Raw genomic sequence first — 12,532 nt, forward strand, 5'->3', positions numbered from 1 at the left:
TAAATTGCATAAATAATTTATTTTAGGTAAAACAAAATATGAAGGCAGAATGACAGATGATTGTTTTCTGGAGTGTGTGAAATTTCATAAACATTACAACATATATTGTAAACTGACTTAGACAAATATGTGTAATTCATATTGTCCCAGAGAAAGGAAAGAATGGATTAAAATAAAATTGAAACAAAATTAAGAATTGTAAAATCTTTAGGAATGATAAACAACATTATCATAAATCCATCCAAAATTCTTCAACAATTATAGTGTCATGATTTATTCTTATCACAATGGTTTCTCCCTCTTTCTCTCTTAGATCCAATCATCTTATTTAAATGATGTACAGTTAAACTATCTTCATATACATTTGTATAAGTTAATATAGCTCTGATTGGGTGTTATATGAAAAGTCTGGCACAAGACATCATACATTCCTCCTGTCGGTTAGAACTCGGATGATGGTGCCTGACCCTCCAACTGCATACACCTGTAATGGGGAGAATTTTATTTAGCTGAAGTAATAAAAGCATCCCTTCCACAAAAATTATATACAATTACGGCAAAGTCTCACATCAAATATTCTGGTAGTGTACATCCTTGGATGCAACCTTTATGGAAGTTTGGTCTGGATATAATTTATTAAACCCCCCCCCCCCCCCTTAAAAATGTGGATCAGATGCAGAATACAAAGCAGGTCTGGTAGTGAGCATCCCTAGATGCATCATCCAATGAAGACTTTTACTTACTTAGAAATCAACCTGCTTCGTTAACTTTGATAGGTTCAATCATCCAGGAAATGCTGGTAGATACAGCATCCAAAGCAAGTCTGGCAGCATGCATACCTAGATGCATCGTTTATGCAAGTCTGGTCACCATAATGGTTACAGTTACTTTGGAATGAACCTGCCCAAAAACTTAAATCAATCATCAAAAAAATGTAGGACAGATCCAATATTCTAAATACCACTGGTAGTGTGCATCCATTGATGCATCATCCATTCGATTTTGGTCACCATATGGCTTATAGTTAATTTAGAATAAACATGCTTCAAAAACTTTAATGTGACCAATGATCCAGAAAATATAGGTCACTTCCAATATCTGAAGAAACTCTGCTAGTGTTCATCCATATATGCATCATACAATAAATACAAGTTTAGTCCAGGCACAGCTTACAGTTACTTGGTTCTGAAACTATAGCCATCATGCAGACACCAAAGGTAATTTTAGGTATAGCATAGGCTGATTGTGGTGAGCAAAAATGTATACCATCCTACATGACAATGCAAAGGCAGCAATTATTAAGGAAAAGAAATGCAATGTCTCATCACAGTCATCGTCGCAAGCCACGGGTTTTGTGTCCATTCTATTTCCACAAACGGAAATAGAATGGACACAAAACCCGTGGCTTGCGACAATGCATCACAGTTTACTAAACCAGATTATTGAAGTTCTCATTATGATGTCATCCCATAGAACTGACTTTGGCTCTCTTTTTTGTTTGATATCTGCAGTTTCCAAATTGCACATTTCAACAAATAATACAAGTAAGCTGACATTATTAAATCTAAGAAAGCATCCAAGGCATCCAAAAATAATTTCATCATCGATGGTACACCAGGTACAGGTACTCTCTATGAGAAGGCCTTCATTAAATAAAAAAATAAGAAAAAATTTAAATACCTTCTCATGCCATGTTAGAAGTGCAGCACTGCTTCCTTCTGATGGAAATTCAAATCCTCTATAAATATATTTCATGAGAATGTCCAATGATTTACTGTCAAGGGCATTTACACCCTTCTCAATTTCACTGGTTTTAAATGCAGTCAGAACTCGAACAACCAGCTGCACTACCTTGTCCTTAAAATAAAATACATTTTTCAAATTATAAGTTACTTCGCATATTAAATGATTTAGAATCAAATATAATAACACTTTCCAACTTTTTCACCTATTGTTTAAGCTTAATGTATTACACCTAAATCTGTTTAAACACAGGAAATATGTAATGAATTTATCAAGGTATGTAACTTCAATTTAGTTAATAAATGTAAAAGATAATGAATTCAAACAGTTTAACTTAACATTCAACACACATTTTATAATTATTGTATTTTGCAAAAAAAAAAAGTATTTTTAGAAATTTAAATTTCCAATGATTTTAGCCTTTGATCTATAAAAGAAGCACATATACAGAAAACCTTGAAAATACAAAACCCTTTGACTTACAGATTAATGCTGAAAAGTCATTTTACCTACCTTCATTCTTTTGTCTTTGCAACCCTGCAGAGGATTCTGTAAGACAGCTTTCAGTGCTTCAACATTTTTGGCTTATATGTGTTTAAGAAAATGAGGTCAGCACTTGTGGGTACAAGACAATAATGAACATTTTTTCTCAAAAAATTATATATACATCAATTGATTAGTTAGAATAATCTGCGTCTTGAGACAAGCCCTCTCCACAGTTAGAATATGTTCCATATACCGATATAGTTGCAATGTAGCAAATCTGTACACATTCATACTTTCAGAGACATCATAGGCACTCCCCATCTAATGACGAAACAAGTATACATAGGTCTACTCCTATATACTATAAATTTGTAAAGAGGGGTAGACCTATGTAGACTTAGGCCAAAATAAAAAATACCTTTGTTTCCCCTAACGCGACCGACCCAATTAAATCCCGCCGACTGAAAAGTTTTTTTTAAGAAGATTATTCCAATATTTTTTTAAATGTTTATCAACTTACATAAAATACAATTTCATGAAAACCCGTTCTTATCAGAAAATCAGAATATATTTTCAAAGCTGCTGTCAGGAAAAAAAAATTATTTACCTACCTACCTACCCAACTTCAGATTTTAGGGTCGGGTTAGGGGAAACAAAGATATTTTTAATGATGGCCTTATCATTTCCTCATTTACAAATACAGATGGGGAGAGCCTATGGGAGACATGAGTTTGCAGAATGATTTCAAATTATGTCATCAAAATTCTTTGAGAAAAATCAAAATACTGTACTTGTGTTTATTACACAAACCAAACTTTTTTTTCTGAAAAAATGATAACTAACATGCAACATGCTGATATGACTCAAGGAAGAAAAAAACGCAACACTCATACACAAGGATACATTGATTTAAATAGTTTACAACTTCGTTTTCATTGGGACCAACTTCACCGACATCTGTGTCTTCGTTATCTTGAAAGTTTTCTTCGTCATACTCGTCGACATTTACCTTCCTAAACTTGCTAGCACCAGTATTTTTTGACATTGTTACAAGAGTTAGATATTTTTCTCTTCTGCAATACACCCCGGAAGTCCTTTTCTTTCCGGCTTACCACTTTCGTAAATATACGTATGTATTTGATAAGTCGTTCAATGAATCATTCTCTATCCAGAGTTGTCTTCTGCGATACGCTCCCAACACTGAAGCAATTTCAACCAAACTTGCACAGAGGATCCTTGGATAAAAGGGTTTCAAGTTTGTTCAAATGAAAGGTCACACCCTCTTTCAAGGGGAGATAATTAGTGAAAATTTGGTGGCATCTTTTACAAATTTATCTTCTCAAGAACCACTGGGACTAAAAGATGAATCTTATGTGAAACCTTTATATTACATGGTGTAGATTCAAATTTATACAAATCTTGACCCCCGGGGTGGGTGGGGCCATAATGGATGTGAAAGTTTTACATAGGAATATAAAGGGAAAAAAATAACAAATCTTCTTCTCAAGAACAGCAAAGCCATGATTAGTCATATTAATAAAGAAGCATCCTTTGGTAATGTAGATTCAGGTTTGTTCAAATCATGACCCCCGGGGGTAGGGTGGGGCCATAATAAGGGATCAAAGTTTTACATAAGAATATATTGGAAAAAAATCTGCTAATGAAGAAGAACATGTCCATATTGACTAAGGTGTTGTGGTCCATGTCAATTATAATACGCAAGTTTCGAGATTGTAGCTCTCCAACGATAGAGGCGCAAATAGTATCCATATCAGCATGGGAGTGGGACAGGTTGTTAATGTACACAAACGTGCATAAATAAATGAACGATGACTAGGGCTCTTAAAATTCATTAACTGTTATAGATAGATTATAAGGTCAAACAGCGATGATTTTGATGATTTTATTGAGCTCTACTATAAAAGTTTGACAAATTTACTTTCAATTAGGATACTTGAAAACTAAAGAACCGTCATAGTTTTTAACAGATTACTTTGTTTAATAGACGCTTCCTTCATTGTACTAACCTTTTTTCTAAAAAGTAAGTGGACTAATCGAAATTATTAAAATGGAAAGAGTCGGAGTGTCATTTAGAATTCTGACCTGCAATGATCAGATGCAAGTGTATTTATCGGCTGTTTATTAGAGATCCATCTCTCTTCTTCGTCTGATAAGCCTTATCCACTGATATTTTCTTTTGTTCCGATTTTATGGTAGAAAGAAATTGACTTTACTTAAATTAGATAATTTTTGAGTTGATGAGTGCATCCCGACAAACAGTTATAATAGACTGGCATATCCGTGATGTAACGTTATAAATAACTGTCCCACCTGCCGGTTTACGGGGAAACAAAACTCCCCTCCGTAACGAAAGAGCGCACTAAGGGAGATAATCTCGAAACTTGCGTATTGACTGCCGTCATGAGAAAAGGGCCCTTATCTTTTGACGTCACAATGCACAGAAAACGACGTCAAAGTCGCGGTATTATAATTTTAGTCGACTGCGTTTTGTAAACAAGAAATAAATTGGATTTCCAGGTGTTACAAGAAAAACATTAAATCATTTGAAATTTGATGCGGACATTTTTAATAGATAATATAATTACACACTAGTACATGCATTTATTAATTATTCTGTTTAGGTATTTAATTGATATCACATAATTATGCTAAGTGCGACATTGAACTCATTGAACATTAATTACGACGATGCATGGCTTAAGTTTTCTGAGCAATTTGCAAATGTTTAAATTTGACTCATATTAAGTAGACTAAGTCTTAATATTAAATGGTATTCTGCATACACGCATATTTTTTTTTCAGAGAGAGGGGGAGAGCAATGCACGTACATGTATACACTTCTTAATTCTAAAAAACACCTAATATAAAATGTACTTAGCCATTTTAATTGATCCATAGTTAATAATATCGATATGCGCAGTTAGACCAGCTCAGGGTGAAGCGTCGATATCCAAATGTGTTTGAGGGGAGGGGAGGGGATGGGGGCGCAGATCATTGAAAAGCAAAAAAAAAAAAATTAATTTAACCGCTTTTGATTAAGTGTGATTTACAGAAAAAAGTAAGCAGTTTACAAAACAATTAAATTTTTATGTACAGAATAAACGTTCATAATACAATCCTTTGACATCGTTATGTGCTTCTGTTATGTTTCTACTCCATATCTAAGACAGGCGAAGAAATTGAATTGTATAAACAATGGAAACTTAATTATTTAATCATTTTTTTTTAAGAATTAAGAAAAAGCTAAATAAAAAATCCCCTTGGAAGTAGTGAACAGATTTTTGCTTTTATTTTTATTTTTTAATTAATTATGATTTTTTTTAATGAAACTTAAAAAAAAGAAAAAAAAGTTTACACATCATGGCGTATCTGAATTTATTTCCCGTTAGAATTTTTTGATGATACAGAAAATACATGAGGTGTTATTATCCCTTCGTAACAAAGTTATAGGGGATAAAGTAACGTGCGTGTATATGTGGGTGAGTGAATGCGTGCTTATATCCGAAAATATTTTTTTTATATCGGGATCGATGTGCTCTTTCGCGAGGAGCCCTTCTGGGACATCTATATAGATTTTTACATAATATTTTAATATTATAAGTGCTTTATATCTTTTATGAATTGAGCTAAAGTAGGAATTTAAAAAAAAACAACCTTATGATGTGGAATTCAACAAGTATTAATTTTTCGACTGAATAAAAACCGTTCCTATATCCTGTCTAGAACCCCACCTCATCCTTTACGAAATTACTAGACTTGAAAATATAGTATGCGACTTCCCTCATGAATAATTACATACTTGTTGCTTGGAAGAAAAAAGAATTCTCAAGTTTAAGATTCAAAATGATTAAGGTTATTTAAAAAGTGTAGTTTTTAAAAGAATGTTTGGAAACTGAATTTGACGCACGCGACGTCATTACATTTTCAGTAAGTAACATCAACGTTGTTTTGAAGCGGCCTTACTAAAATGCTCATAAAATACTGATAAAGTGAGATATTTTTAAAAAATGATGTATATTTCCATTCAGAAAGAGTCAGGCTATCAAAAGTTAACAAAAAGTCAGTTTGTGAAATTTTGACCTTAAGGGCCCTTTTCTCATGACGGCAGAGTTTTGCCTGAACCTCCATTTTTCCGCTCGAAACATCAGCAGTGTTTTTTTTTTTTTTCATCTTATCAAAATATAGATTTCTTCACTGTCTTTGTTGTCTTACGACTGTTGTGGTTGATGTTTTTTGAAAGTTTTCTTAACATTTGAATTTGACACCCATAACCACATATTGCTAGTTCTTATTCCCCTATCAGTGAATTATTCTCAAAAGATGTCGCCATATCAAAATTTATTATTAATCCATTAAACTGCAATTTTTTTTAGAGAGAGCTGTTTAATTATGATAATCCTCAACATATATGCGTAATCTAGTAATAAATAATGATGATTTTACTTACAACACAATAGTTATAAAGTATTTAAAGATATTTTCAGTTGAGTTAAAGAGATAAACGAATAATTTACACCGATGTCATAATTAATTTTTGCGAGCAATAATTTCACATTATTGAGCTCAACAGTTGAATGGATGGGCGGAGGGATTTTTCGTTCAAGTAGTTTTTACCACCTCCCTTCTCAATCTTCTGGTTTTCTTGAATAATACGAATTTCATCGTTTGATGTATTCAAAATGATTTTTAAGGACATAAGCAACGTACATGTAGTTTGAACTTCATTGTCTTTTGCCCCTGAGTTGAAGAGTTCCGATACTTAACAGCCTGCTTAATGAACTGTGTGCTACACATTTTTAATGTCTATTTTAATGTCTATATATGTTGTTGTACATCCATGTACACTTCTTCTAAAACAAGTTTGGATAAAAAAAAACATCTAGAATATATGTTTAGTAATTTTTGGTTTACTTTTCTTTGAATTATACAATAATTTTCATCAATTGACATCTTTTCAAAACCCCTGGTAATGCATGCTGAATTTTTGTCTACAAACATCTGATGGCACTATAATCTTAAATTAAGAATATCTTGAAAAATTATCAGTAGGTAAGGTACGTTGCGTATGTCCTTAAAAAATCCTTTAAGCAATATCGGTCGGGTTCATATTAATTTATATCCTTTCCGATGCTTTGGGAATGTGGTATAGAAAGCGCCCTCTATCGCCGCCATAATATTTATCAACATGGTAAAAACTTAACCCTGTTCAAAATCTACCATCATCTTAGCCGACAAATGATATTCTTAACCGTAATCACTTTAATTTGGAAAAATAAACACTTCACTTTTAGAAAATATTTCAAGTTTTCTTTTGAGAATGTTATGTGGAGTAAAATTACCTGATTAAATGTAGAGGTGTCTGCATTTGAAAATGACGGCTGAAACCATTTGAGAGAAAATGTCACTCATTAGGATTAAAGAGTAATGTTGGGAGAAAAATCCGTATTTAACATAAAATAGTTACATTGCAGGGGTATTTTTTTTCTGTTGTCTTAACTCTGCAAACGGGACTAGTTTCGTTTATTTACTAAACCGAATTTCCTCGACTGGATCGAGAGCACGATATGTATAATTACTGCAGTCGAGAGTGTTTATTGCAAACAAAAATCAAATAATAATAATAAGCATTCGACAAGTTCTTTTAAATACCAACAAACATTAGACCTATTTACAAAATTAAGTGTTATTATTCACTTTTTATCTTCTTCAGGCAAAAGTTAAGGCAAAGGATCTCCGAGGCAAGAAAAAGGAGGAACTAACAAAGCAGTTGGATGAACTGAAAAATGTAAGATAGCGCACAGCATAAAAATACTTTTTAAAAAATTGTACTTGAATCTCACTGTCTTGATAAAATCTGTTGTCAGCAGAAAAGATGGCAGAAGAGAATTTTATCCAGTAATTTGTTTTGCATTCAGTGTTTAAACATTACTCATTTTTACAACTCAAATTGTACAGCCTCATGCCAATTCCTATAGAGCCTGCTGCTGATGTGTTATTTCCTTGTACTGAGGTTATTTCATCATTTTTTTTTCTTCAGGATAATTAATTGTAGAAAAATCTTCGATATCAAGAAGTAAATAAAATGTTACTATTTTCAAAACCAAGAAGATTTGAAAAATTAATCTGGAGGGGCAGATCTGATTCTGCAGATTTCATTTTCTTTTGGAAGAATCACATGTTTTTCTTTATGTCTGCACTCCTATTGTTTTTTCAGGAACTTGGTTCCTTGAGGGTTGCTAAAGTGACTGGTGGAGCAGCATCCAAACTGTCTAAAATGTGAGTTTTTTTGCTGATAAGTGTAGAGAGTAGAATAAAAAGCATTCAGGAGTGAGAAGGTACATTGTCTTGTCTAATTATACATCTCTGAGACACATGCTGCAGGAAACTTTTCTTTTTAACCATGTTAACATCTTAAGTTGTGAAAGGAGGTACCCATTGATTTAAAAGAATGTGTGATCCAAAATGTCATACTTCTTCTTGTACCCCTCTTTTGCGAAAGCATGGTGACATTAAATCTCATTCTCTTTGTCTGTCCATCTGTCAGTCAAAAAATTTTTAACCTTGATCATAACTTTAAAATATTTCACATGCTAACCTTTGACAAAGACCTTTCAGAATGTACATTTATTTTTGACCTCTTGAGCTTTGAGTTTGACTTACTTTTCAAAAATATAATTTTAGTGATAACTTTTGAATGAGAAAAAATGGGATTTTCATATTTCACTTGCATTACCTATGAGAAGACCTTTTTGAATATGCTGTGATTTTTGACCATGTGACCTTGAAGTATGACTTTCGTTTCAAAAAAATTTAAATTTATTAATTTTTGGATGAGAGAAGATATTGCTTTCATGTTTTTTTGTGTGAAATACCTGTGACAAGACTTCTGAATGAACTGTTGTTTTTGACTTTGACCTTTAAGTTTGACCTAATTTTCAAATAGTTTAACCTTGATTGTATCTTGAAGTTTGACCTACTTTTCAAAAAAAAGAAAAGAAGATCTTGGTGTAACATTTGCAGTAGAACATATTACTTCAAAAATATATTTTCTTTTAAGAATGATGAACAGACAAGATAGTTACAATATGCTAATAGGTTCATTGACCCCAACTAATAAGTCCCCAAAATTGGGGGATTAAAATTGCATTTATTTACATTGCTGCAGTGAACATTTTGGGAAGTTCAGAATGACTGAAAATGTCAGTTTCTACAGCATTATTCCAAAATGGCACCCGGCCGTCTTCAGTTTTTGTCTGATTTCAATAAAACATGATACACAAAAAGACTACACTAAGATACCAAATTGTTACATTTCAAGTAGCACTGTTGCCATGGTTACTAAAACAGAATTTTTCTGTGAATTTCTTTCAAAATGCTATACCTTAAGGCTCCTACATTACTGGTCGGATTTTAATTAATAGGGCTCATCTATTCTTTTTGTCAATGTTGACATAGCTTCTAAAGAGAGAATATGTGAAAATCTGTCATCTTGCTCCACCTGATATAGATAAGATTTGACTTCTTTGTTCAAGTTAAGAAAATATCAAGGTATATGATTCTGTAACTAATAAAATTAAAAAAAATGTTTCAAGTTTAGGTGTTACTTTTCATTTATTTTAAGTACAAGTATCAACAAGATAATTAATAGTGACAATCTTTTCAAAGACTTTTGTTTCTGTTAAAGGTGCTTAGACACAGATTTGAACTTAATATTTTCTCAAATTTTCTGTATAATATCACTGCTTATATATTGCAATAGCATTTCACACGAAAATATAATTAAAAACTTATTTTATCTGGAAATTATTGGAACTACAAATTCCGGGACGCGTTTGATTAAAACATCTTTGCACTTACCCAAATTTTAACTTTATCCTTAATATTTAAGAAAAGAAGCGGTTTTGTTATGTATTAATGAAAAATATTACATCTATAATCCAGAAAATTCAGAGTAGATATGTTCGAAAGCAAAACCAACTGACCAGTATTGTCAGTCGTGCTCTGTGATGTGTACAGAGTTTAACAAATTGAACACATCCGTGAAACGTACACTGTTTTTGTACACAGGGCACGAGCTCTGTTATTGTTAATGTTTACGATTCACCGGGTGTGTTCAATTGTTTAACGCTGCACACACCACTGAGCACGGACTTACAATACTGTGAGTGGGTTTTGCTTTCGAACATTTCTACTCTGAATATTTTGGGTTATAATTTTAATATTTTTAATATTTTTCATTAATACACAACAAAATTGCCACTTTTCTTAAGTATTAAGAATAAAAATATGTGAAAGCGCAAGGATGTGTCAATCCAACGCGTCCAGAATTTTGAAGTTTTAATAACTTCGAGAAGAAATAAGATTTTTATTATATTTTAGTATGAAATGCTATAGCAACATATAAGACATGAAATTATACAGAAAATTTGAGAAAATATTAACTTCAAATCTGTGTCCAAGCACCTTTAAAGGGGGTGGGGGTTTAAAAGTTTGTCAGATGTCTGTGTGCCAACCATAACTAGGCTCTGGCCATTGCATTTAATTTGTGATTGTTCAAGCAATTTAGCATTCTTTACATCTCCATTATTATAGGAGTTAGAGGAGGTTGCTGCATCAATTCAGCTCTGTTAGTATAGGAGTTAGAAAAGATTGCTGCATCAATTAAGCCGGCAGACTGTGATTCATCACATCTCTGTGACATACGATGCAAAGAGAAACTTTTCTTCACTAACTACATCCTTCAATCAGTGGAGGAGGTTTTATTGTTGAAAAAACATTACCGGTACTTCATATGAATTGCAACAATGAAAGTATAATTGTAGTGGGATGTTTAATTTTTTAAAACCAGGGGCAAGATAGCCATTCCCCAATCTCTCTCTCTCTCTTTGATGGGCATATGTACCAGTTGTGATATTGACAAAATATCTTGTGTCACATTCATAGATGACTGTCAGCTAATAAGTGAACACTGTAATGTAAAGAAAGTAGTTGAAAATTAGCAAATTTCTCTGATATTTTACAATTTCATTTCGATTCATTTTTAAAAAATGGTTGTTTAGCATATCATCCCTATAGATGTGACTTCACTTACTTGTTTCGTGGAGATTTTATCCATAAATGAAATAAATATTAACATGTTTCATTTTCATAAATAATTTTTTGTAATCAAAAATTGAAAATGTCTATGAGACTTTTCTTGACTTTTTTTTTTTTTTTAAATTTATACATACTATCCATTCATTAATAGCAAACTCTAAAGCACCTTATTTGCAAATAAAATAATTTTTTTGTATTTTCTCTGACAATTTAAAATAGAAAAAACTCAAATAAAATGATCAATTACATGTGGTTTACCTATGTTTACAAAATATCATAAAGGAATGCAAGTACAGTCAAACGTCATTATCTTGCACTCTATGGAACCAAGAAAAAACTTCAAGATATCTGAGGATTCAAGATATCCAGGGTAAAATACTAAAATAATGGGTTAGGACTTCCAAATCACTTCAACATGTCTATGGTATTGAGATATCGGTGTGCGTGATATCGAAGTTTAACTTTACAGTTATTTTTATTCAAGCTTGTTTAATGGTTTCATTTTATTTTTGTTTCCATGTCAAGTCATTACAGATGATGTAAACTTTTGGCCTGAAAAATTATGAAGTGTTTTGCCATTGGATCGATAGGACTGATGTAATGACTGAAGACTTGTTTATAATAATAATTTTTAATTGGTTATATCTTGTTAAGTTTTAGAGAAGAACTTTTAGAGGAAGTTATGTTTATGATATCATTTCAGCCGTGTGGTGAGGAAGTCTATCGCCCGTGTGTTGACAGTGATCCACCAGACCCAGAAGGAGAACCTTAGGAAATACTACAGATCCAAGCGTCTAAAGCCCACAGACCTCCGTCAGAAGAAGACCCGTGCCATGAGGAGGGCTCTGACACCATACGAAAAGTCCATCAAGTCACGGAAACAACAGCGCAAAGAAAGACTCTACCCCATGAGAAAATTCGCTGTCAAACAATAAATTATTTGGTGTAGAGTTTACTTGTAGTTTGTTGTTTTTTGGAATATGTTTATCTTTCCTGAAGGACAGTAATAGTGCATAACAGCTTTTTTATTGCTGTTTATCACATTTATTTATGAGAAGTTGAATGAATTACTTTTTTATAAATATTACCTATAATTAGAGCCCAACTCTGAGAGTGCCTATAACGATCAGTCTGTTCATCTATCCTATCTGTTTAACTATCTGATTTCACTGTCTTGGAGCATATT

The 12,532-nt window shown here is 32.5% G+C and overlaps 2 protein-coding genes across 2 annotated transcripts; one reads left to right on the top strand and one right to left on the bottom strand.

Annotated features, from left to right (window-relative positions):
- LOC133192505 (actin-related protein 2/3 complex subunit 5-C-like) lies at positions 1 to 3,310 on the bottom strand. The gene is made up of 4 exons (XM_061328503.1): positions 3,133 to 3,310; positions 2,257 to 2,327; positions 1,681 to 1,857; positions 1 to 484 (listed from the first exon to the last, which is right to left on the bottom strand). Exons 1-4 carry the CDS (start codon positions 3,272 to 3,274, stop codon positions 422 to 424), a joined length of 453 nt encoding a protein of 150 aa, XP_061184487.1. The 5' UTR covers positions 3,275 to 3,310; the 3' UTR covers positions 1 to 421.
- Positions 3,311 to 6,257: 2,947 nt separating this feature from the next.
- Positions 6,258 to 12,301, top strand: LOC133192451 (large ribosomal subunit protein uL29-like). The gene is made up of 4 exons (XM_061328457.1): positions 6,258 to 6,309; positions 7,932 to 8,035; positions 8,465 to 8,526; positions 12,050 to 12,301. Exons 1-4 carry the CDS (start codon positions 6,258 to 6,260, stop codon positions 12,279 to 12,281), a joined length of 450 nt encoding a protein of 149 aa, XP_061184441.1. The 3' UTR covers positions 12,282 to 12,301.
- Positions 12,302 to 12,532: the final 231 nt, after the last annotated feature.

Source organism: Saccostrea echinata, unplaced genomic scaffold (genome assembly GCF_033153115.1).
Source record: "Saccostrea echinata isolate AGI-Se365-2 ecotype Australia unplaced genomic scaffold, CSIRO_AGI_Sech_v1 ptg000025l, whole genome shotgun sequence".
In the NCBI taxonomy this organism is placed as follows: Eukaryota; Metazoa; Mollusca; class Bivalvia; order Ostreida; family Ostreidae; genus Saccostrea; species Saccostrea echinata.